The sequence below is a fragment of the Cololabis saira genome, chromosome 12, assembly GCF_033807715.1.
Source record: "Cololabis saira isolate AMF1-May2022 chromosome 12, fColSai1.1, whole genome shotgun sequence".
Taxonomy (NCBI): Eukaryota; Metazoa; Chordata; class Actinopteri; order Beloniformes; family Belonidae; genus Cololabis; species Cololabis saira.
The window spans coordinates 20584765-20612389 of NC_084598.1; the positions used below are offsets into that span (position 1 = coordinate 20584765).

General features: G+C 40.8%; 2 protein-coding genes across 4 annotated transcripts in view; one reads left to right on the plus strand and one right to left on the minus strand.

Moving 5' to 3' along the window:
- The window catches only part of nkain4 (sodium/potassium transporting ATPase interacting 4), a 60648-nt gene extending 53101 nt beyond the window's left edge, over nucleotides 1-7547 (minus strand). The window contains exon 1 of one of the 2 annotated variants that reach the window (XM_061735957.1): nucleotides 7197-7547. In XM_061735957.1, the coding sequence (XP_061591941.1) occupies nucleotides 7197-7250 (54 nt within the window). In that variant the 5' untranslated portion in view covers nucleotides 7251-7547. The remainder of the gene's footprint in view (nucleotides 1-7196) is intronic. The other variant, XM_061735958.1, reaches the window with a different exon arrangement.
- A 4389-nt stretch (nucleotides 7548-11936) lies between these two features.
- Nucleotides 11937-27625, plus strand: part of LOC133456356 (uncharacterized) — a 40054-nt gene continuing 24365 nt past the window's right edge. For both annotated transcript variants that reach the window (XM_061734836.1, XM_061734837.1), the window contains exon 1: nucleotides 11937-12262. The gene's annotated coding sequence lies outside the window, so the exon portion shown is untranslated. The remainder of the gene's footprint in view (nucleotides 12263-27625) is intronic.

Below are 27625 nucleotides of genomic sequence, written 5' to 3' on the forward strand. Positions count from 1 at the left end.
GCGCTGGGCAGATAAAGCACAAGAGGTGTCCATTAATAAGCATTAGAGGGCTGCTAACAGTGCTCTAAGTCCACAACTGTCTTACGTGGTCATTAGTGTGTATGTTCACATGGGTAACTGTTAGGGATGGGCGGTATGGACTAAAAAATGTATCACGATCATTTCTGGCATTTATTCCGATAACGATAAAAATGACGATAAAAAAACTTAAACTAACTAAACTACACCAATTAAATATAAAAATCCTGGGCTAAAAACCAATTAAATTAGTACACCTGTACTGCAAAACTTCTTTCTTTCTTTCTTTCTTTCTTTCTTTCTTTCTTTCTTTCTTTCTTTCTTTCTTTCTTTCTTTCTTTCTTTCTTTCTTTCTTTCTTTCTTTCTTTCTTTCTTTCTTTCTTTCTTTCAGGCTCATTTCTTTCTTTCTTTCTTTCTTTCTTTCTTTCTTTCAGGCTCATTTCTTTCTTTCTTTCTTTCAGGCTCATTTCTTTCTTTCTTTCTTTCTTTCTTTCTTTCTTTCTTTCTTTCTTTCTTTCTTTCTTTCTTTCTTTCTTTCTTTCTTTCTTTCTTTCTTTCTTTCTTTCTTCAGGCTCATTTCTTTCTTTCTTTCTTTCTTTCTTTCAGGCTCATTTATTTCCTTCCTTCCTTCCTTCCTTCCTTCCTTCCTTCCTTCCTTCCTTCCTTCCTTCCTTCCTTCCTTCCTTCCTTCCTTCCTTCCTTCCTTCCTTCCTTCCTTCCTTCCTTCCTTCCTTCCTTCCTTCCTTCCTTCCTTCCTTCCTTCCTTCCTTCCTTCCTTCCTTCCTTCCTTCCTTCCTTCCTTCCTTCCTTCCTTCCTTCCTTCCTTCCTTCCTTAACCATAAATCAGTTTTACACAATTACAGGAATTTATCGTTTTTATCGCGAGATGACAAATTCTTACCGTGGGGAATTTTTTTGACGGTAAATCGTGAACGGTAAAATATCACCCATTCCTAGTAACTGTTTAATGAAACTCAGTTCAAATCTACTTTCCTAGAGTAAGAAATCACCCAAGAAGCCCCACACACACACACACACACACACACACACACACACACACACACACACACACACACACACACACACACACACACAGCTACAGGTATACAGAGAATAACTCCAGTTTATAAGGAGTCCACTTCTATAAAGCAAGTCTGTGACTAACACACACCGACACCACATTTTGTTTCTGCATGGATAATTCATATAGGGATGCTGTCTTAGCGTGCCACCGTGTGTGCAAGCCAAAGCAAACAGTGAAGAAAAAAAAAAAGCATTTGCCCACAGTGATATGAATCACAATCCAGCAAAGCTTTATGAAAACTTAATAGCCAGCCCAGAAGGACAAAGACAAAGAAGGAAACAGGGAGATAAAAGAGCTGGGTCCATCCATTCTATTCCTGCTGGCCCATCTCTTCCATCAACCTGGCAGTGCCAAGGAAAGAGACTTCATAATCATTGATCACACTCCACACACACAAACACATTACACACATACACACCTAACAAACAAGTTACCCCGAACAGATGTCTCGAGCACCTAACTAGTAAAATTGAAATACTGTAGCTCTTGCACAGAAGACGGTTCATATTTCTCATGTCACTTTGCTGGAGAATCTCACCTCTACTGGGATCCAGGCTATAAAGCAGCAGTAACCCCAACATCCTGGTCTGCTAGCCTGACGGCGTACAATGTTTTACTGCCTCCCAGTTTCTTCCAACCGAGGTAATTACTCTTAATTACAGCTGTGATGAATTAAAATCAAAGCTACGGGCCAAGACCTTCTGCATGCATGAGTGTATTTGGTGATGAGGAAGAAAACGCGGTGCTGATATACATCTAGTATCTGCAAAGTCATGAATATGCAGAAGGAAATTTGCATGTTAGTATTTCCATAAAGCAAATGGGTTAGCAGTGAAAACTGGGGGAAAACAGACTAAACCCTTTGAAAAGTGGAAGAGAAGATTTGATTCCTGCCAAGGGATAGTGCTAAAACTTTCTTCTAAGCACTTCGGTTGAAGTGAGTCTTTCTTTCTGAAGTATTCACAACAGCGTTAGTATATTCTCTTGCTATCAGTGCTATTGCACTGATACTTTCTTTGCAGGCATAACCTCCTCTTACAATGTGTTCTTTATATAAATGTAATACTTAATGGTTCTGAATTTTGAATGCTGTTCCTCACTATGAGGCAACTTTAGATGAAACTACTAAATGAGCGATGACACACACTCACCCCTACAGGTTAAACTGGCTGTGAGGTGTTAGAAATGGGGATAATGACAAACTTGTGGATCGTACTGTGCATCATTTAATGGAAGGGCTTGGGTCTCTATGGAAAATGTCCCTATAAAGAAACAACAGATGAAGTCTGTTTTGTTAATGGTTTGGAAGCTCAAAGCTGTGCTGTTTATTGCTGTCAGAAGTCGTCAGTGAAGCATTGGCTCCATTAAACCAAGCAGCAGGTTTAGAGATCAGAAGCTGGAAACCTTAAAAGACCCCAACAAGACCAGCTGTTCTGGACAATAGAATCATTTTGTGAGGCCTTCAAGATTCATAGAGCCTCCAAAATGTGTTCATTTTTCACCCATACACAAAGACTGAGATCTTCACACAACATTACACCACTAACCTATGATTCAGTGCAACGGTGAATGTGGGTGTGTCTAAGAGGTGTGTGTGTGGGGGGTAGGGGGCTCTGAGGATGTGAGGATGTGTCTATCAGTACAATGCATTTTCAAGGTCAGTGCTCTTTACCCTTTGCTGTGTGATTACATGGACTTATCCATTGGCCTACAAACCACCTTGACCACTGAAGAGACCTTCTGCAGATGTGCTTCTGGACATGAAGCCACATTAACCATCAGCTCTGTGAATTACGAGCTCACAGTCATAGCCAGATGCGGACGTTCCCAAACTCTCCTCTTTGACCAGAGGATATGTTTCCGATCCAGGTCAGCTTTAGGTCAACACCTCAAACGATCAACCTCCTGAGACAAAACCGAGCTTGCCTGTTTCTCGGTGCACAAACTAATCATTGCACAGACACAGCCGACAGACAAGTTTCACTACTCTCCGGGTCTGACAACCATCCAGCTCAACTGTCTGCAATAGTTAGGCTGCAAGTGGAGGAAGGAACAAAGGCATCTCGATCAATACGGGCTCATTATCTGTTGCCTTCTGTCCCAGAAAGATGAGTCCCACCGCTCAGCCTGTTGATGAGGAGAGCGCACCACAATTCAATCAGGGGATGGCCGAGATGCCAAAAGAGATTTGATCAAAGCACTCTATCAGGCTAATTAGCACATACAGCAGGTTCACAAGGGCTATTTTTACATCTGAAGAGGAGAGCATGGTGTTTTGTTAATGGTAGTTTTACCCTGTAATGGACAGGGAATAACCTGGCTCATTGTCAATGCATAGGTTTCAGAGCGCATATATGCAGTGTATTCATGCGGGCATGCACGCATGCAGGCGCAAAACCTGAGACCCGTCGAAAGGTCACACAGGGTTTAATAGAACCCCTCCTTGCAGGTTAAACTCATCAGTGTGGAGGTGGGTGTGTTCATGGCCGTGTGTTGCTGCAGACAGGAAGTGTCAGGTCATCAAGAAACAGTGCCATGGGAAAATGAAGCTGTTTGCAGAGGTCTTCAGGGACTTTTTAGGCAACCAGCCGACAGCTTTATAAATCTTGTAACAAATGGTTGACCTCTCTCTGTGTAACGAGGCAAAAAGGTCTCAGGTCTACAAAGGAAAACAGGTGTGTGGCTCAAGGTGGGTTCATGGCCTTATGTATTTGTAAGTCTGTGCGAGTTTCTGTGTGTGTGTTAGTGGGTTTCAACAGAGAGGGAGACACCGTGGCCTAAGAACTCATTTGTTGCAGCACATGTTTGTTGGTCTGCTTGGAGTTCACCTCATGCAGAGAGAAAGATTTGGGGTATTTAACCAACTCTTGTATGAGTGGACTTGTTTGCAGTCTTGACAAAGCTAAGAGCGCATGGCTCTGGGAGATGATGCATCTCATACCTCTAAATGCCAAAGGGTTGAGCCAGGATCGAGCCAACTACAAGTGATTTCATTTCAGAGAGGATAAAGTATTGAAAGTAATAAAGAGCAAAGACACAGAGGTTTAAGACACTGACACAATAGCTGCACTGGACATTCATTATTACAACCCCCCGTCTGACCCCCATCACAAAGCTTTGTCCACCAAACAAAACTTGTGGACTAACAACAACTAACGAAACCAGAATCTGTTTACAGAAAGCCGGGACACTTCCTGTTCGTCTCAGTGTACCAAAAAAATCTGCAATTCACTGAGGAGGCACTCAAAAGACTGTTCTGAATGAACCAGACTGAATGGGGCTAAATGACTAAAATGATTACACCTGAATAAAAACAAATTCTTGCTCAAAACTGGAGGGAAAATGTAGGAATTAAAATATTTTTGTTTTCCAGGGGAGACTAGTCTGTTCATAAATGCATAGTATAGTATTTGCAAATCAATGCCAATTAGGTAGTTGAAATGTATTTACGATACCTCTGACCTCATGTGGATTTGGAAATCAAAGAAATTATACCATGATAAATCTTGTGGGGAGTAAAGCTTATTGTATCAAATCAAAACATTCATGGGATCCGAGCCTGTTAACTCACCACCTCAACTGACAGAGGACATACGGTGAACCGTGACATAGTATGTGATGTTATATTCTTTTTTATATATGTATATATATATATATATATATATATATATATATATATATATATAATATATATAATATATATAAGTGAAACAATGAAAAGACAATAATTGAAAAGACAACTAAGACTGAGAGAAAAAAATGTCTGTCCTGTGGAAACTTTATTTAGAGGTATAGCTCCATCCATTGACCCCATTCGTTTCAGACTATCTTAAAAATGCCTCTCTGGCAACCTGAAGTCCTGAAAGTGAGAGTTCCCCCCCTCACTTTAACAATGTTTAAGTAAAGTTCAAGTAGAGCACACCTCATATTTCTGAGATTGCCCCCACGTGGTAGAAATGACAATGTAATGACTATGACAATCATAACAATGCGAAACAGAGCAAATGAATGGGGTTAAAATGTGCACAGCATAAAAACCTAGGGAACATAATTAACCACACAGTTTCCATGCTGAACCTTTCACTTTAATCTAATCAACATTTATGAATCAGGGTCGACCCAAACAAAAAATACTAGGTCTCCAAAAGCATTCAGCACTCTTTCATTTTCTTGTAACCATATTCGGAATCTGTGTAGCATGAACGTAGTTCTGCATCATCTGTAATTCACCTTTTTGTCAACAAAAACCCCAAAATGTAGAAGTTTCATAAAAGTAGACTATATAAATATATATATATATATATATATATATATATATATATATATATATATATATATATATATATATATAACAGCTGACTCAACACTACACTCTCTTGTTACATTTTGGTGATAAAGTGGTTGAATAAGCCTTTTTTTATTTATTATTTATTTACAAGAAAAGCTTAGAAGTCATGCTGTGGTTCAGTATATGTCTTGATAAGCAGCCTCATAGTTCTAAAAGTGTATTAAAAACCTGAGAGGAGGCAGAAGTCGAAATCCCGCAAGGAACCTGGAGAAATCTAAAGAAAGGGACAGAATGGGTTCTGTCAAATTAATGGCATGAAACTCAACACATGTATAGTTCATAACAGCTGATACATGGAAAACCCTTCTAATCTCTTTACATTTAAATTTCCCCATTGCCATTTTAACTCTTCGGGGAAGATGTTTATTGCTATTTTTATTTGTTGTTTGTGACATTTACTAAAGGGTTTGTGATGTGAGCAGGCTGAGTTTTAATGCCACCATAAATAACAGTGTCAGTCTGTCAAATAAACAGGACTCAGGGATAGTGAAAAAGGCGAGCGGGCCTGTGAGCCAGTGGAAAGCATCATCTGAGGCTGCATGGTTAGGTTACCATCTGTAAAATGTCACCGTCCACACTTCACTGATCAGAGCCTAAAATGCTCCAAGACGCTTTGAACCTGAGGGCGCTTTGTTGTTCAACATGCCCCAAAATACAGCTGCTTCCCCTCCTTGGTTAGCATATTCCTCCAAATTCAAAATGAATGTTTCTGTTAGGAGACTTCTAAGATGTTTTACATCAAAAGGCAGGAACAACTCTGTTTTTTTTTTACCATGTTTCATATGAGCATATGGTGCCTACAGAGTGACTACAGCTGGTCCATGCACAAATCTGCACTTTAATCCGACATCCAGGCGGTTTCTGAGAGGAGTTTAGTCCTTTAGACTCAACCAGGGGTGCAGATCCGATGTCCGGATTGGGGGGGACACCAACGTGATTTTAATTTTAAATTTTTTGCCAATATGAAACTCATACCATGCCATAAATTGGTAAAGGCTCGCCAAAAAATACTGCACAGCCTGTCGCTGATCCACCAATTGATTATTGAAAAGGCTTCGTTGAAAACAGACTCATACGACCGGGAGGAGGCAGGAAAACAGTGGAGAAGTGAGCCACATGTTGGCTACGGGCAGGTACGAATGTAAACAGAACGTTGACAAAAAGTAATTGTCAAGCCCGTCAAAAATTTTAAAAATATTAATTCAGACTAAAAAAAAAAAATTTATGGAGTAGCAATACTTTCATTCTGTACACCTCAAAACGCACCGTGGATGTATTATTTTTTTAGAAATATATTTTTAATAAATATTCTACATATTCAACCTTTAGTCTGAAAATACATTTGTTCAATTTTGAATAATTTAGGGTATTTTTATTGGGGGGGACCATTCATGTTTTTCAGAAATTGGGGTAGACATGTCCCCCCGGGATCTGCACCCATGGACTCAACGTATTTTCTGCCACAATGAGTTGTGTCATTCTGGCTGAAACAAAAAAATTCACATATCCCGGATTATGATTGGTAGGCTACTTCCAAAAGAAAGTCGGTTTTGAGGCAAACATTTCTGTCAATTAAATATAAGAAGTTAGATGCGACTTCTGTAATGAGTTTCCTTCAGAACAGAAACGTTTAATATGCTACACAATTTTTAAATGTTCTAAAACTCACATTGAAGCTGTATAGTCCGCATGAAAACTTGCAAACCAAAAGAAAGAAAGTACAGAGTAAGGCTGTATCAACTCACCAGCTGTAAAGTGCAAATAAAGAGCAGCGTGCATCGTCCGCTGCAGCAGCCCATTGTGTCAGCGGTGAAAGCGGAGACTCTGGCGGACTTGAAGTCTTGGAGAGAGGAGCTTTCGGTGTGCCAGCCACACTCAGTCCTGGTCCAGTAGTCCCCCCCTCCGTCCCATTCTGCTGCTCTGTTGTTCCGGCGTGTCCTTAACTGAGACCCCTCACCAGAAAAGTCTGGGATGTCTTGGCCTGACTGACTGCTCTGGATGGGGTTTGTTTACCTCCGCTGCAGCCGAGCGCTCCACTTGAGGTGACTGGCTGGGAGGAGGATGGGTGCAGCCCGGTGTGTGACGGGGGGTGAGGGTGCGAGGGAGGGCCAAATCTGGGGGAGTTAACCAAAGCTGATGCCGCGTTCCATTTGTCCTCGGAAGTGGGGATTTCCCAGTTCCTAGTCGGAATTTTCAACTGGAACGTCCCTCGAAGTGGGATTTCCCACTGGGAAAGTGGGAGAGTCTTCACCACCCCCGAGTTACCATTCCAAGATGGCTGCCCCGGTTGTAAACAGTAGAAGAGAGCTTCGTAGCACTTCATTCTAGTTTTGGTCACACTAAATCAGTCGTATACAAGTATTGTTCGGCATATATATATGCTGTTATAGTGTAATTTACATTCTTCATGTGGTATATGAACTACAAACTTGTTTTCCTACTTTGTAACTGGAACGCTGATAACTCGGCTGTGACGTCATTCCCAGTTCCGAGGTAAATGGAACGCAGCATGAGACGCCGAGATGAGGCTCTGAGTGAAGGCTGGCTTCTGGCAGACCAAAAACTGCTTCTTAATCAATTATGGTTTTAATAGATGCCGTTGATGTTATTATATGTTTGGAATCACTTATCAGGAGATGAACTTAAAGAAAAGGAAAAAAAATTCCATTTGAAGATTTTTTTTTTTTTTTTAAAGCCGAAATTATGGTTTGCGTTTAATCGACGCAGACCCTACGCCGAAAGGTACGGCGTAGCCTACGGAGGCTCTGCGTTGGTTTAACGCGGAACCATAAATCAGCCTTACGAGAAGAGATGCCTGGTGAAAGTTGTTGATGTTGGTGATGGAGTAACAGCGACCTCTAGTGGCTGTAACGCGACACAACCTCCCAGATCCGTGCCGCGTTCACAATTTTGTCCTGAAAGGTTCCTGTTTTCCTAAAAATACTTGTTAAAGTCGCCTTTAATATCACCCTAGCTAATTTAAAGTATTTTTAAATCGATTTAAATCAATTTAACCATAGAAAGCTTATTTTGTTATTTTTTGTTATTTTGTTATCACTTTTTCTATTGATGCCTCTTGTTTTTGCACTATCCCCTTTGCTGCTGTAAACTGCAAATTTCCCCTCTGTGGGACTATTAAAGGTTTATCTTATCTTATCTTTTCACATATATTATTATTAGTATTATTCCATATGAGTTATAATAGAAAAGAAGTAAAACGCCAGTTTCTCCCAGCTGCCTTCCCCCTTCCTCCTCCTCCTACCTCCTCTTTGTTAGTGCAGGGAGGCTATCCCACCTCACTCCCCACAAGCTTGATAAATCTTTTAAGCCTTAGCGGGCTGAGTGGGAGGACATTTCACATCTCATTTCATCACACACACACTCCCCCTGTTATTTTTCTTCTTCTTTTTGTATTTTAAATTCTACTCTCTCTTTCTCCTCCTCCTCCGACCTACACCATCCCTTTTTTTTCTGTCCTGCCCACCTGCATCCACCAGGCCCAGAGGAAGGAGCTCCTCCTTCATCCCCCAAAATAACCCTGAGGTTTTTAAGGGAACTCACGAGCAGACACGTACAGGACAGTTTTGAATAAATACTTAAAATAAAAAATAAAGAAGGGAGCAGACAAAATGAAAAATGAACGTGACCAGGTTCCTTCGGTGCGTCATATTGTCTTTAAATAGTCATTGTTACACATAGACCAGACAATGTTATGTAACCTCTGCACAGTCTCTGAGTATTTTATTTGTATTCATCGAGGTTCGCTGTGCTGCATGTTTAACATGTTTCTATGCTTTACTACATCTGATTCTAATTAGTGGTCATCATGAGATCAAGGCCTGAACAAGTGTGCTAATGACGCAGCCATTTCTTTCAGGTGTGTTTTAAGCCTGGAAGACACGCAGAGCGGCGTTGAATAGCCCTGGTCTATACAGTCCTTTGGTCTGTCCCCTACTATTTACAAACGGCAGCCATTCATCAACAAATAATGATGTCACAAATCCTAAAGAAAACCGAAAAAACATGTTTGGTTGTATATTGTTATGATCTTTAAGCTCTGGGGTCTCCGCGCAGGTTTAAACAATCTTGACTTGTTAATACCTGAGTCTTTAGCAGATCACACATGTTGTCTCATGTTAAATGTATTTTATTAGCCTGTGTGTAGTCAAACAGCATTAACTTGCAGGTTTGTCACATTTTCTGCCATCACACGTCAAATCAGTGAGAGCAGGAGGTACTAACAGCACACATTAGTGATATCCTGCACTTCCCGCATCCTTGAAGCTCACTCATTCCCAACTTCATTTCTAATGAGAATATATAAATATGTGCCAAAGCACTAAGCATATGTGTGTGTGTGTGTGTGCGCGTGTGTGCAGGGGGGTGGGGTTGTGAATGAGACTGAAATACAAAGCCAAGGCTGAAATAAGGTCACTATTATAATTCTAATAGAAGGCTTGATGGAGGTTCTGCAATGTGTTCTCATTTTACCCAACACTTCTTTATCTCTTCTCCATGTCCGTGTGTGTGTGTGGGTGTGTGTGTGTGTGTGTGTGTGTGTGTGTGTGTGTGTGTGTGTGTGTTGGTGTCCCGCCAGCCTCTTTCATGACAAGTGTGGCCCTCTGGGTCTGCTGTTCTCCACAAAGACATTAATGTGAAGTGACAGGACAGCCAGTGGTGGGCTGCTCGGAGGGGACCTACATTGTGGAGGAGACCCAAGAGTTTCGCTCACAGCGGACAACAATAGAAAAAAGACCTCAAAAGGAAAGGGTATTTTTTTTCTTTGAAAGTGTCTGACCCTGTCGCTTCTTGTTCCCACTCTTGCTGTTTTCTTTCTGCTACTCTTTTCGCGTGTTTTTGCCGTACTGAAATGCATGTGGAGACCACAAGAGAAGTCTGTTTCGTTCATATGTGACAGCAAGATGGTTTCTATCCACTCTTGCACTTCTATGGGATTGAAAGACAGCATTTCATAACAGAATAACAGATGTAAGAGTGTTTCTATGAACAAAGAACACCTAAATGATTTTTTCAGGGTTAAATCCTTCCAGCCTCCTATTATGGGTACCATAAACTGAATGCGTTGCATTGGTGTATCTAAAATAGTCACAACCTAACCTTAAATCAGAAGGAAAATGAGATGCTCTGTTTAGTTCATACAGGACATTTATCAACTTTAACTTGCTTACAGAGCCGCGAATTACAGCAAACATTGGCTACCCGAGAAGCACACGGAGGCTTTCTTTATTTAGGCCCGTACTCATAAAACTTTAATATTGTACTTGCGCCTTTGGAGGAAGAGCCTCATTTGATTTTTCTCCATTATTTTGCCATGAATTAAATTTCAGACTCAAAGAAGAATAAAGGCAGAGGCTATTAGGAGAAGCATGTTGATAATTTAAAATAGGGTTATATTTTGGTGAAGAAATATTGGTCCTTTTTAAAAAAGAAAAAAATATATATATAAAAATAAAGTTGATGCTGTATTTTACCAACAACGACCACTGGGTGGCGTTCTTTGTGAGGTCAGCTTTGATTGAATGGTGCAGTTACAAATTCATTAATTTCAATACAATCTGAATAAAACAGGAAATTAGACACGTTTCCTTCAAAATAAAACTTTTATTCTTTTTCTATGAAGCTCCTTAAACGAAATAAAATATCTCTGAATCCAGAGAAGAGCAGTTACTTTCCTGCATAACATTCAGCTTCATTTTAGAGTATGAAAAAGTCTGAGGTAAAACAAGATTTTCATCAGGAAAGATATACTTGCTCCACTAAAAGCATGAGCTAACATGAGGTAATTTGGGCAGTATATATACAGTACAGACCAAAGGTTTGGACACACTTCCCCATTTGTTTGAATGAGAAGGTGTGTCCAAACTTTTGGTCTGTACTGTAGCTATCTATAAGTGAATTGAAATAAAGATGTAAAAAGGATGACATGCAGAATATTGCTGCTGAAAGGCGGGGGGAACTTTGGCGTTATTAACAAAACATAATTGGTTTGTCTTTTATCTATATTTCTTGATTGGTTAATGTTGAACCTTTGCTAGTATTATTATTATTGTTATTATTATTGTTATTATTATTATTATTATTATTATTATTATTATTATTATTATTATTATTATCATTATTATTAATTTATTATTATTATTAATAATAATAACTACTACTACTGCTACTACTAATGTTAATAATAATAATAATAATAATAATAATAATAATAATAATAATAATAATAATAATAATAATAATAATAATTTTAATAACCTGCCTTTTGGGGCCAAACATAGATGCAAACATTTTCATTTTCTTTGATGGACTGGTGACTTGTCCACCTGTCTGCTTGGGTGGATTTTTATAGGCTACTGTAGCTCCTGTCTTAGTTTGAAACTACCAACCGGAAGTCTAAAGTGCTACCAAGCCGCCCTTGACAGATGCTTTAAGTCACATGGTTGCTGCCTGAACGAGAGCTGATGGAGACGGAGGAAAAAAAAGCAAGAGGCGAGCCCCTCCGTTTGCGCGTCAGCATCCCCTCAAATAGCAAGCTGCTGCTGTCACTTCTGTCCAGCACACTGACAGATATACGACTGCAGCCCCGAAACAACTATTAAAGGCCAATTCCAATTTGGCATGCGGTGATTTTTTTTGTCTCCCCTTTTTGATGCCAAAGAAGGAGCATAAAGGGAGGCTGTGAGGAGGCTGGAGCTTTGCAAAAGAATGATAGTGAGGATCAAGGCGCGCAGTCCCAGGAGAACTCATCCAGAGAGCTGGCCGTGAGAGATGCTCCTCTAACACACCCGGGGTGAGTGAGCGCTCCGCATCCCCATCACTGCTCCATATATTCATTTCTCTTCTTTTCATATCAATTCCGGTGACACTTGGAGCACATCTGTACGGCTTGCCCCTGAAGCCTTTCCCTCATAATAGCCTTTGAGTTACGCCTTATAAGTGGATCGATCCCCACCTGTCCGATCAATCGTCCATCGGCTTCTTACTAAAGTGCGCATACTGGTCATCGACGTGTGAAAGTTACCCTGTTCATTTGGAGAAGGATTGCGCGCACAGGTAACACACGGCGATGGAGAGCGCGCAGGAAGGTTTTAACGCCATGCAGAGCATTTCAGTGGGTGATTGCAGGGTCGATCGTGTCCCTTTAAAGTTTTGATTAGACTGAACATGTGTTGCACACAGCAGCGGCCACAGCGGCTAATTAATAAGGGCTTTGTAAAGGGCTGTCCTATCACAGGCTCTCATCATTAAGCCGACGCTGGCCCGGAGGGCGTGGGTTGCTGTACATGATGATAAGAGGAAGGCACCAGTCCTGCACAGTTGGGTTGATTAATTATGGACTCAGACCAAATGGATTCAGACTGTTATGCACACAAGAAAAGATGCAGGCACGCCAAACGTGGCAGTGAGGAACATTATTTCTTTAATAAAACATACACATTCAAACATATAGAAGTTAGGTTTCTTAACATAAATTGCTGTTTAAATTTAGGCTGGGTTTCTTTTGATTGACACAACAGCTCTGTGTTGGCACGAACATACCTGATTCAGTCTGTAAAGATTTCCTCACCTTGAATAAGCTTTACAACGAAGCACAAAGCTATAGCTCAAATGTGTGGGTGTGAGTACAACTTGTACATCAGGTCCAGTGCATGCAGATGAATGAAGCCCATTTACTATGCTACAAGGGTCTCTATCTCTTCCGTGAACGTGTGTGTCTATGTGCGTGTGTGCAGTTCACCTCATTACACTCATTGTGTTCACTTAAGCAGGAGGGTCACCCCTGAGGCCCATTCTTCTGCCTTACTGAGGAGTGATGCCTTGAATTACACCACTTTCGGAGGTGGGAGAGGCATTTCAGCTTACATGTCAAATTCTGGACTGTCATTCCAACTAAAGCATCATGTCTATATATGGTGCGCTGGCATAGATGCTGTATGTTGGTGCAGTACACAATCACCACTATGAGCCTGCTCCCCAATCACTGCAACTACATTTTGTTGAAGGATAACTCTTGGATCTTGTAGACTGTCTGTGATGGAAGGAGGCCGGGGCCCGGTTTAAATCCAGGGAAGTAACGTCTGCAGCCGAGCCTACGTGCCGCATTTCTCCTGAGGGATCGTCAATCCTCTCCCTTTGAATGTATTAAACATCAAGCATCGTGGAGCTGCAGTCCTGAGCACTTTAAGACACAGTCAGCCTTCTGCGGAGGGTGACACAACACTCAGATGGCCCCCACAGGGCAGAGAACAATTCCTGCTGCTGATGCACCCAAGGCGACATGATTGGAGCTCTACTTCCTCCTCCCTTCCCTTCTCATCCACCCTCCCATCCCATCATCCCTCTCCACCTTCACGTCAAATGAAAAATACACTTTCTGTTTCACCTGTACACCTCCACAATGAAGTCTGGACTCTTTCTTTGTCATGCATCTTTATATGAAACACATATATTATCCTGCAGACATGTGCATGAGGAATAATGTACATGAACGTACATGGTTGGTTGTGAATCAAAGCTGCTCTTACACTTGCCCCTTTTACATTCAAATGCATCCCTTAAACACGCTGTTGCTTTATTAACTAAGACAGACCAATATAACCCTTCTGCTATGAATTATAAAGAAGTGAATGTTCCTTAAATTATCCATTTTTGTCCTGATGTGTATAGAATCATGCGAGGTGAAATGAGCCCATCCATAAAGTACAGAGGACTAACAAATGGTTTTATGCTAACACAATTGTTGTAAAATGGCCCAATTACAACTCTTTGAGCAGATTAATGAATTTCCTCGCTCCTGTTCACCTGTAATACACTCCAGGAGAAGCGTTTTTCAGGCTACTGTTGAATCACATCAACTGTTTGTCTCAGAGTGCTGCACTTCTAGTACACAGCTGGTTGCCTTTCTCCAAAATGGATTTAGTTGTAAAGCTGAACACAGCAGCAGTGCTCTTGGCACGTGGCAAAAAAGTGGTAATCAGAAGACGAAATTATCGACAGAATCATCAATCAAAATTGCTTTTGAAGCACAGATAACTTTATCAGCTATAACCTGTCCTGAAATGTACCCTGGTTAGTTTTACTGTAAACATCACTTTCTTGCACTCTTATAATTCCCACAGCATGGTCTGTCCTCTTTCCTCCTATTATCATTCCCTCATACTCACTTATAATACCCACACAAACACAATTAGTGTCTTTCCCTCGCGCTAATATTGTCTGTATACACTTAAGCTTTTACCACACATATTACCAGTCTCATTCGCTCTCACATGCTACAGTTCTCTCTTAAAAAAAATCTAATTCCACATCATGCAAAATATCTGTCTTTGTCAGAGCAGAGGGCACAGCAGATCGCCATTGTTGAGGGAACGTTTGAAAACGTCAGTCATTGTCAGTGGTGTTTGGTTCTTTGCAAAAGCTGCAAAAGCTGCAAAAGTGTGACGTGAGCTGCACAGATCTCAGAGTAACTAGCCCATGAATCATCAAAGCATGTGTGTGTGTATGTATGTCTGAATGCAACTTTGTGCAGAATCGCTCGGGTTCCTATAGATGGACCTCCTCATATTAGTGTCATGTATCAGTGGCCAAAGGACCTTAAAATGCTTAATTATTTTTTCCCTTGTACAGGGTAATATAACAAAGGATATAGAAAAAAATCCTCACATTTTGCTTTGGCCTTTCCTCTCTTTTTTCACCAAACATTTCATTTGAAGACCTCACCAGCAAACGTTTCACATGTCCAGATGTCCAGCAAGTTATGCCTTTGTTGTCTTGCTGTGTGCTAAATACGGCCTGACAATTGCTTGCCATTAGAGCGGGAGCGCTGTAATTATTGATTCATGTCTCAGCAGCATTTCTGCACAAAGTCTGAACATAGCTAGATTCTGGAGCCAATGCAGTAAATCAAGGGACGAAAGGCAGCAATCTTCATAGATATGCTGTTATCTCTGTATTGTCTCAATCTGCAATACACTAACAATTCCAGAACATGAAATGATGTGATCTGAACATTATAGCTTTGTTTTTTGCTGCACATCCTCTGCTTCCATTTAGCAGCCCACCATGTGGCCTGAAACATTCTCCCCTGCTGAAGCTCGAGTAGCTTGTTATACTGTATACTTTACTGTTAGTGTTCATACCGACCCCACAGCTGTTCACAAGCTCAGCTGAGGAGGGAGCCCAGGTGAAAACCTAGAGGGATCTCTTTACTCGTGTATTTATGTCAGCAGTGAAATACTAGCCATCGTAACAGTTTATTTTCGAACTGCTAAAGTAGCAGTTCAGCAAGTGAATTTATCAAAACAAGCTTTCAGGGCATGTACCTCCCACAACTCACACTTTGTGGCAGCAGTGCATTTTGATTTATTAACCTGTTGGAAGCAGTGTATAAAAACCGTGTAAAATATGCATGCCGGTGTGGTCATTAGTTTAGTCTGTCCTAGCCTCCATCACATCTGCACCATCCTTTTGTAGTTGTTTGCCACTGTGCAGAAAAAACGTGACCCTTGCCCTCACTTTGTGCCTCCCATGTATTGCCATTACATTCAGTCAGGATGCTAAGTGTGCATTATTCTGAATTATAAAGGACATTGTAAAGTTGATGTAATTTAGCCTATATTCAGGAGTCGCTTCCAAAATGCGCTCCGTTTTTATGCAGTCTGAAGTAAAATAACATACTTGCATTTTTAATCACGTTGCAAAGTCAGATATATATATATATATATATATATATATATATATATATATATATATATTAGGGCTGTTCGATTAATCGATTTTAAATTGTAATCGCGATTATGTAATTAGAACAATGTTAAAACGTGAAAATCGTAAAATCGATTTTTCACCGGCTCGTGTTCCTTGCAAAAAACTTGCAAATGTGAATAGCAAATGTAATGACTGACATTACACACCTCTACCTCCTTCATGTGTTGCATTATTATTTAGCATGCAAAGACCCAGTTTAGTTTAATTAGAAAATGTCTTGTTTTATTTAATTGGAAATATAACTTACTGTATGTTTGTGCTGATTTGCAGATTTTTTTTTCAGAGATAAAACTTTATATTTTATTATATTTTTTAAAACTTTTTTTCAACCTATTTTACAGAGTTTTGCACTTTATTCATTCATTTTTGGTTTAATAAGAGCAAAGTTTGCACTTAAAGCCCAATGGGGCAAATGTTCAATAAAAAAACAGCATATTTGAAATCATTTCTTTGCCTTTTGTCAATTCACAAAATAATCGTAATCGTAATCGAAAATCGGATTTTGAGAGAAAAAAAATCGCGATTTTATTTTATTTTTTATTTTTTTGAATATCATATGCCTGGTTGTTTGTCTGAAAAGTGATTGTATGCGCGAGGTAAAAACTTCGAAGGGTCCGAAAAGCCGAAAAGGAGAAAGCAGCTGCACACGGGAAGCTAACCTGCACATTTCCCTTCTTTCAGTTGTTAAACTGAGCCATCATTTGGTGTTGTTATCCAACTATTTCTAACCAAAGTTGATATGTTTCTCAATTTTGAAAAAAAAAGTAAATCTTTTCACTTTTGGTCTAAGAAAGGTTGACTTTCCTTGAACTGTTCATAAACGTTCATAAGGACGATTCGTGAATTTTGTTGCTGCATTGCTCCCCTCAGTGTTCAGGGTTAGGGTTGAAAAAGTCTTTCAGAGGAGAAGGAGAGTTTTCCACGCTGAGTTTGTCACTCACTCACCTGTCGGATTACGGTGGAAGAAGTGTCTTCATTGAGAACCGTTTCATCCGCACATTTAAAACAACCATAAGTGTTTCCAGAATAATGGGATACTCTTCTCTGTCACATTTCTGCTTTGTGTTTTACATCATATCTGCATTAAAATACTTCCTGTCCATGCTTTGAGAAAAGGGAGTGTGTTGCATAACCACTTTTAATGCTCTGATTCAGGTGCTGAACCGGGAGCTGGCGGGCCGCAGGTGTATTTCTGCAGATTCTTCTTTAAACTCCTGACAACAAACCAGGCAGATGGCAACAATCCAGAGCAGTGACTCCTGCTGTATACAAGCAAATGCATGCAGTCAGTCTTTAATCTGGTGCATCAGCACATGTAGATAATACAATTATGTCATATAATGTGCTGGAACCTGTGACACTGAAAAGCTTTTGTAAGTGAGCACGACAGTGATAAATAGTAACTATAGTAACTATGTCCACACAGATATTTACTAACATGTGGTCTGGCATTAATCCTGTTGCTCTAGTAAATGTTGTAAAATGCTTGACTGCTTCTAAAAGCCTCTGATAGATCCAGATGTAGGTGAGGATAGGTTACGGGGTGAAAGCGATTTATGTTTGTCTGTGCCTTCTGTCTTTGGGTTTATCTGTATTTGCACATAAACAGTAAACGAGTAGTTAAGCAGTTACATGTTTTGCTCCAACTGGCGACACAGTTTTGGCATTAATTTGAATGTGAAGTGTCCCGCTACTGTAAATGTCTCTTCCTGTTAGAGACGCAGACAGTGGAAGTACAGTGTGCGCTGCTGGGTGAGTTCACCTTTGCGACGGTGGCAGTTTATTGATTCCTCTGACAGTCACACGGGTGTTGCCCAAGATCAACCTCTGCACTCCGGCCATGGCAGTGAGGCCGTCACACTGACTGCTCTGCTTATTTATTCATTAACAGGCGGTTTGCTCCTCAGCCCTGCATCCTCAGAGGACTGGTCTCCCCTCTTCCCCCTCCTGAGGTTTGAGATAGTGGCACATTTGATGTCAGATCAGCACAGAATTGACTGTCCACACAGACACATGCGCACACACAACAGCATCCTCCGTACCTCGTGTTAACCATGAATGAGAGAGACTGTGGGGACAGAGAGAGCTGGAAGAAGCAGGAAAGGTGGAGTTGAAGGCTCTGGGGACCGCGGCAAGACGGATCCCGTATTGATTGGTTTAGTAAGTGAATCCTCAAGCTTTTAGTGGTGCTGCTTAATAAGAGCGGCTTGTGTAAAGAGAGATCGCATCATCTGAACTCCACTCCAGAGTCTGCCTTTAGTTTTAAAGAATGGTTCACAGCTAAATCAAAATATAAACAAGAGGGAGATCAATCCATTTGATTTACGGTCTTTTCCCAGGCTTCAGAAATATCTATTTACATAAGAAGCAGTTTTAAGCATATTGGCTTGACACTTTATCTATAATGTCACTTGTACAGCTCAGATTCACAGAATTAAAGTATGGTAACATTGAGTTTTGTCACAGGGATCGCTATCACAAGCATATGATCTTACCATGCAGCCAAATGCGTGTGTCTGTAACCATGTACTCCTATTCTTGCAGCTGGTATGTGAGCATGTTGGGGATTCGTGTGGTTTCTCTGCACTTACAGAGTCGTCTTTTCCTTTTTTTTTTTTTTTTTGCTGCACGCACCCTATCTATCTTAGCGTTAAGTCAAGAGCTTCAAAGAAGCACTGTGCTATTTCAGGAGGCAGAAGATTGTGTTGAGTGAGAAAGCGAAGTGACACAACTTGAGATTTTGTGGTGTCTATAAACTCTGAAAAATGTCTTTATTTAGTACTGCGCTCCCCCGGCACCTTGCATCCTGTAGCCAGCCACCATGAGATAAAGGCGTAGCAGCGGAAGCAAGCGGCACTTCGAAAATTGAAGATAAACAACCTCTTTACTGACAACAGCTGCTCTGTATTTAATTGTAAAATTACATTTCTAATCGGGAGGATTGTTATCTCTGCACTTTGGACATTTTCATTTTGGGTTAATGCCACAAAATATGCATATCCATGATTTTATAACAGAGATGTAACATCTCAGATGTTAAATCTGGAGACTAGCTCCAAGTAACAACACTTTGAGGAATCTGGGGCATTTAATACGTTGTGTGAGTACATTGAGTAATGGGCTGGGACTTTCTATGGTACTTTTTTATTTTATTATTATTTAGTGTTACTATTTATGTAATCACCTCCACATGAAAGAGAGCTGCAGTTCCAAGCACTCTCTATCTGTTTCTCCCCTACATGATTTTCTCAGTTTTTTTCTTTTAGTTCGTCATCGTTTTTCTGAATGCCCATCGCCGTCGTAGTTGATCTGCATCTCTTAGTCAACTGAGCTGATGCACTAAGTTCCAGTTTAAACTGACATAGCAGAGTGTACGTGCAGTCCGTTGTGTTTCATGTGATTGCACTCATTTATTGAAAGCACCTGCTGCCACCTGTCAAACACACACACACACACACACACACACACACACACACACACACACACACACACACACACACACACACACACACACACACACACACACACACACACACACACACACACACACACACACCTTCTTTCACTCATCTGATCAATACCAAGCTGGCTCTGACAGCCTGGTATCCATCATGAAATCTTTACTAACCCAATTAACCAAACTTTCAACTAACTACCCTGCGCTGCGTTAACACGACTGAAGCTGACACACATATCTGCCCAGCATCGAGCATCCAAGGCCAAACGTCCACCAAAATCACTGCACATTTTCTTCCATGCAGGTCATTAAAGCCTGTGATGGAATGTATTATTTGTCAAACAACCGTGTCTTTTACCAGCCATGAATATGGGCTAGTACATCACTTGTGTGCCCTTCATGTCCTTCAACAAGAATTTGTAAAGACATTTTCAATTCTTCTACTTACAGGATGAGGTGAAAGTAGTGTACGGTCAGAGATAGTTGAGGCATAAAAACACCAATGTGAAATCCAGTCTAATAATGCACACATGGACTGCATGTGGGTTTTATGTGGCAAAAATGTTATGAGACGGGACAAAAGGCTGTCGTAATCACAAAGGCTTAATGATGAATAGTTGTTACAGATATAGGCACCATTACTGTAATGAGTTCATTTGTCTTTCTGTTCATCTTTTGACAATATTATAGCATAACCCTGATAATGATTCAATAATTTATGTGAATATAACTTAAAAAAAAAAAAACTGTTATTGAAAATGAACAAACTATCTATAAAAGGACCAGTATATATATATATATATATATATATATATATATATATATATATATATATATATATATATATATATATATATATATATATATATATATATATATATATATGTTTTTTGGACATATGTTGCTGAACTTCAATCTGACCAACTGAAGCAACCCCAGACCATAATACTACCACCACAGGCATCTGTTCCTTATGTGTGGCTGTTGTGAAGCCCTCCGTGGGTTTATAGCTGTGAAGAGTGCTATATGAATAAACTTTACATACTTGCTTCTACATTAGGCTAGGTTTGATGGGTGCATCATATCTTCTGTTAGTCTTCTCACCCTGAGACAACCATCGTCAACCATCGCTGGAACAGAGGGAATCTAGACAAGTCCAGTTTTATGCTATGCATTTTGTTTTAACTAGACCATATATTTCCAATATAACAAGTTTTCTTCACATTGTCTGTGTAGAAAAGCTCTTAATTTTACTATTACACGTTAGCTCAGCTTTTGATTTTCTTTGATTACATATATACATATAGATTCATATATATATAAGCAATTGTTCAAAGTTTTTTCAGCCATATTCCCCACAGACAATGGTGATTAACCCCTATCCTTCCAGGTGTAAATCATGACAGTTGTTAACCTGATCTCTCTTCATTGATGCAGACCAACAATTTGACCTACTGTAACATTCAATTCAATTCAATTCAATTTTATTTATATAGCGTCTAATACAACAGATGTTGTCTCTAGACGCTTTCCAGAGACCCAGAACATGACCCTCGAGCAATTATTACATAAACAATGGCAGGTAAAAACTCCCCTAGTGGGAGAAAAACCTTAAGCCAAACAGTGGCAAGGAAAAACTCCCCTTTAGGAGGGAAGAAACCTTGAATAGGACCAGGCTCATAAGGGGGACCCTCCTGCCGAAGGCCAGACTGGGGGAGTCGGGACGTCAGCAGCACACAGCAGGCAGGTGGAAGCAGCAACGGGATGACCGGGGGTGGGGGGGGGGGGCGGGACCGCAGGCCAGCACGCAGCTCCCGAAGCTCCGGCCTGCAAACATGCACAAAAGGAAAAAAAAAAAAAAAAAAAAGGGACCAGCACAAGAAACTACAGGAGCGATGGACAAAAATAATAGCTATGAGATACTTATAATAAAAGTGAAAATAAAAATGGAAAATGGAAATGGAGAAGAGAGGAAGGGAAGAGGAGAGGAGAAGAAGGGTGAGAGGCACCGCCCAGCGGATCATGTCGGTACCCCCCTGCAGCATAGGCCTATAGCAGCATATCTACCACGAGGCTATATTTGAGACTAACTATTATAGTCTTGTTCTGTAGCTGCAACTATGACTACTGACTCTAACATGCTCAAGTTGACATGAGTAACATGATAACAAAAAAGTTGTCATATTCAGCCAGTTTGGCAAAAGAAACATATACTTGGAATATATTTTCTTTAAATTCGTTAATCAAGTCTGAATTCTGTCTCAAGATTTTGAAAGAACCTTAATCAATCCCGAGATCCCTTATGTTAGATTCTTCTTTGGTTTTAACTATTTTACCTTTTGAAAGTTTCGGAATACTTCAACCACGCCTGCCAAGAACAATTTTTTTGTCCAAGAAAGAAAGGCTGGAAGTAAAGGCACCATTTGACTGCAGCCCATCAAACAATAAATTCCTCTCTGGAGGCTCAGAAGCTGAATTTCTGAACAACAACAGTGTGTGTGTGTGTGTGTGTGTGTGTGTGTGTGTGTGTGTGTGTGTGTGTGTGTGTGTGTGTGTGTGTGTGTGTGTGTGTGTGTGTGTGTGCGTGCTTGTGTGTGTAGAAAAATTTAATTGTGTGTGTGTATACTAGCAGATCTGAGACAATGAGCGATTAACTATGACGAGGTTCATGTATGCGGTCACTTGCATGTGGTATTTATTATGGAGAGGAACCCATAAATTGCTTGTGTGTCTATATTTAAGGTAAAGAGGTAGATCTGGAGCATTGTCAGCATGTACTAATTTGCAGTGGAGTCCCACTTAAACTTTTGGTACTCCTCATTATCATGAAAGGGATATGTTTGCATATGCTACAAGCCCATCATCAGTCGCTTTGTTTGCTGACTCTGAGTGAGAGGTTTTACCAAAACATTTTCAAAGTGTAAAACCTTCTGAGATAATTGCAGCACTGATCAGTGGATTAACGTTGTTACTCTGTTACATTTGTCAAGCTGAATTTACGTCTTAGGTCCAGCCAACAATGCAATTTTTAAGTTCAGTCTAAAATATACCAAGATTATGAAAACATTTTGATACATTATTTTGTATTTTTAATAATCAATTTTTCCAAATTCTCAACCTTGACATGCCTGAATGCATTGATGAATTGTATAAAAGCTGTACAATTAAAGCGACACTACGTAACTTTTCCACCTAAATATCATATTTCCAGAGTCATTGTGATGGTACATTAACTTCCAACAGGTTTAATGACACCTCTGTCATGGTCTGAGGGGTCTGTATCGCCTTCACTGGCACTATGTAACTTTGAGGAGCATGGTAGGAACCCTGCCACACTAAAAAACTACAAATCTTTACGGCTTTGACTGCTTTACGGCATACGTCACTTCCCCCTCCTTCCCGATTCGCAGTCGAGACGAAAATGGGCGGGGCTTGGAGCGCAGCTCCGCAGAAGCTGTTGCTGTGTTATGGCTGCAGCAGCTCCACATAACAGACGTGGGGAAAAGACCCTAATGGTTTAGCATTTCACCGGTTTCCTGCTCGGAGGCAGAACCACGCAGGCCAAGTATCTGATATAACAGAGTAAAAGAGTGAAAGAGTCGTCGGCTCGCTTGGATCGCGGCTGTAACGACCAAACACCTTCCACATAGTACCACAAACACTCACACAGACGGGTCGGATCAAAACACGGGTTTTATTCCCCACTTCGCCAGCTAAACGCAGTTGCTGGCCAGCTCTCTGCGGTGCAATTAACCCCAATCTTCAGATAAAACTAGTTTGTTGAGGAAAAAATATTAACTCTTATTTGTAGCTGCAGAGGAAAAAAATAATCTCACGAGGAAAACAACATAATATATAGCAGTCAAAAAAAAGAACAGAGAAGTAAGAGGGATACAAAACATGTACTGTATGTTGTACTATTATACAAATTTATTGAAACACATGGCGAGTCAAACATTTACCAAAGCAGCTGCCAAACATTCCTAAACAAGGTAGCCGGAGACGGTGGTTCTGCAGAACTGCGGCAGTAAATCCTTTCTAAAGAGTGCAGCTCCGACCAGGAGCTCCATTATTTGATAGGGGATTTCATATGGATCCAAACCGTTAATAATCATTATTTTCTCCATATACCGCTCCCTGGCTTCCTTGTTTAAGGTATCCCGGTAAATTCCAGTTCCTTTCCAGCAGTTTAACATCTTTTTTTTTTGCGTTCCGTCTGTTCACTTGGTGAAACAGAAAAGTCAGTCCCGTCTTCATTTACTATCAAAACAAATGCACGCGACGGGACAGGAGTTTTCCGGCAGTACGCGCTGGTGCTCATGGGAAACGTAGTGTTCTTTCTGGTAAAGCACTACCGCTTTTGTCCAAAAGATGCCGCCAAACTCAGAAAAGCTGAAAGTTACGTTGTGCTGCATTAAAAAAAATATGGGTCTTTTTTGTCCTCCAATGACCTAAAAGGGTTGTGATTTTTAAAGTTGACGCTGGAAAAAAAAAAACGCTTATAAATCAGTGTTATTATTCATCTTTAGTGACCAAGTCATTTTGAAATAATTTAGTCTGTAATCAGTCATGTGGTCTGAACAACCTAAAGATGTCTCAAAACGGTGAGATGTGCAGTTTGAACAGCACAGCAATCCACCTGTGGGGAGTAATGTGACCTGATAGTGGTCATCCACATGACATGGCCTTGGTTATTTGTATGACCACACCACACAGGGCTTCTATATTTTATGGCTTTTTTGTCCACTGCATCTATAGTTTAATCAGTAATTAGTGCTCATGAAGCTTCATCTACTTTTCATTCACTTTTCATGAAGGGACGTTAATTTGAATTTATGTCATTGAACAACTCACGTTTACAGAGTAGTGAAACGTAATAGGATAATATATTACATATTATAATATATTATAAACATCAATACCAAAAGACAAAAGATAACGTGTTACTAGTTTCAGCATGAAGCGTCTCATATCATTCCAGTCTAGCAGCAGATATTTCAGCTGGATAAAATTAGTCAGCTGTGACTTCTGTGTGAGTAGTGTAATGGATGAACAGGCGTAGTAACTTGGACGCCAACGTGTGAGAGTGGAGGTGTGTGGTAGGTGGCCTCTGACAAGGAGTGTAAAGAAAGGCAGCATGAGTCACCAAGAGAGGAGCCTGCATAGTCCATTGATGAGCAACCCACAGAACACCCTCGACTGTCCGCTCCATCTGTTGTGTGGGATAGTCAGAGAAAGCCGGAGACTGATGGGAATAAAGAATGCAGTTTAGCATTCCAGAATTCACCTGGGGTAATGGTTTTTCCATAAGCTGCCATTGTTGAGGCTGACCTGGCTTTTAAAGCTGAATGAAATCGATGGCTTCTCCGTCAGCTGGGAGGAGCTGGGGATGCTCTCTGTGTCTGGGCTGCCTTGATAACGCTGTTCAATGGGCACTAACCACCTTTCAAATGGAAATGGAGCATCCAGTGGAATAAGACACAGCCATCTGGATCATACTTAGAGCAGAGCAGTGAATGGAAGACGGTTCTCGGGCGGTTGAGGGCGCGTCACGCTTTGACTATCATGTTTCAGAACGTAATTTTTTACAGAACATTTGTGGTTTGTCTTTTCGTTTCATCTGGTTTTGATCAATTGTGCACACTCAGAAACGCACTTACAAAAAAATGTTGCATATTGACGCATATAAGCCAGGATGCACGTTTGCAAGTGCAGAGAGTGACTCACTCAAAACCACCGGGTTATGTTCAACAGTTACAGTGTGCAAAGGTACAGTGTAGAATGGTCACAGAGCCATATTTATCTTTCTGTCTTCATCCCTTCCATAGATATACAATCACCCCTATCTCTCTCTCTCTTTGTCCCTCCTTAGCTTGCTTGCAAACACAAGTTCACCCAGACAAACTCAGGCGAAGGCAGTAGGTTCATAAATTGCTGACACAGAGAGTGAGTATGATCAGGCTGAGTACTTGCTCATCCTATAACTCTCCACTGGGAGAGGTTTAATAGAAAACACCCATAGATTCCTTGTGTGTGTGTGTGTGGTGTGTGTGTGTGTGTGTGTGTGTGTGTGTGTGTGTGTGTGTGTGTGTGTGTGTGTGTGTGTGTGTGTGTGTGTGTGTGTGTGTGTGTGTGTGTGTGTGTGTGTGTGTGTGTGTGTGTGTGTGTGTGTTCTCTTTAAAGGGACTGTGTCTCTATGCGTGTCTTTTTGTTTCAGAATTGCAGGTTCACTGTCTCCTCACTGAACGTTTATGAGGGCTTAAGACTGTAAAGGTGAGGAAAAAAGCCTCTGGGTGTGCAGGCTGCGTTAAATGGTTTCATGGAAGTGTTGACATGTGTTACTGCTCCAATTGGCTCACTGGAGGTGTCCACGGGGAAATACTGGGTCAAAGCACAGGCAGAGATGGGCTGCCACTGACTTTTGTGCCTTTACGTTTTGTGTCTTTTTCATATCTGTATGTTTTCAGTCAAATCAGCTAGTTTAGGAAACAGTTCATCATGGAATTGTTTTATATATTAAAAAACTGTGAAGCTTTATCTTTGTACATGGGAGTGTTTGGGTTTACATGCGTAATGCGCATGCATGTTTTGTCAAAATGTCTGTGTCCATAGGTCATGTTTATGCAGCATGTTTGCTCTGGGCTTTCCAGGGCTCCATGCGGTGTCAGGAGTGATAAATGGACTCTAGGGGCAGCAGTCAGCAGCTGTTACAAGACTCAGAGCAGCAGGCACTGAACCACAGTCTTTACACTCAACTGTGTGATAGTCTGTGGCTAAGTGGGTGACTGCCCATTAATCCAACACTTTTTGAGCAAAATGTCCACTGTACTGTGGGCTTCAGCCCAGCTTCATGTGTTATTATGTCTTGTTTTACATTGCTCTTTAATTAGCTGCAAGGTGTAGGATGATTTTATAATGGTGCTGTCTTATCAAAGAAAGCTGTTAAATCTGCACCTGTGCAGCAGACTCCGTTCAATTGAGTTTTAGGTGATAGACAGCATTCTGAGAGCTTTAATACTTCATCATGTGTTCTTGTTGTGATGAAAAAGCTGCATATGGTGAATTTACCAGTAATTTATGAAGCAAATAACCAGATGTATCATCAGACCCCTTTTCACAAGTTGTAATTTGAGAGAAATTGAAATATTATGTAAACTCTTTGATGTTTCAGCTGATGTCACAGCTCATCTCACGTGGTTGGAACAGAGCACACATGCACCAGTAATAAACCGACTGAAAATGCGTTATGTCAAGGCCTCATAAAGCACTCATAAAGCCCTCCTGCGCCGAAAGGTTGAGCACCGCTGAGTTTCAGTTTTGCTGGTAATTCAAAAAGTCTCTTTCTTTGTAACCGTTGATTGAGCTCGAGAGGATTGGAGGGTGCAGAGTTGGCTTAGAGAGAAGATAAGGGCGCTAATTCCTTGCTTCTTCTTCTTCTGCTCTTTGATCCTCACCTCCCGCTTCATGTCGCTTTGATTGCCATGTTTATGACAGCTCCTATTCCTTTTCTCTTTTTTTATTTATTTTTTTTGTCTCTTTCCCGTCTACCTGTGTGGTTGGGAGTGTCAGCAGTTCATCTGTTGGAGGTACTCTCACACACGCACGCGAAGGGAACACACACTCAGACACACACCAGCTTCCATCCTTACAAAGGTAAAGTGAGTGCGCAAGCATCTGTGATGAATAATTGAGTTATCTGGCTCTGTGCAGAAATAGCAATCTCACCACGAATGTGTGAAAACATTGCTTCCCACCAGAGACTTGGGAACTGATTCTGGGGCGTTTCTTTTCTTCTTTTTTTTTTGCATATGAGCATTTTCACTGGGTGTAATCCTCAAGTCATCAGATGTTGCAATGAGTTTGTGACAGTTGTAGATCTGAGCTACAAAGTGGTCGCTGAACACATCACAGTGTTTGCCGTCAAACATG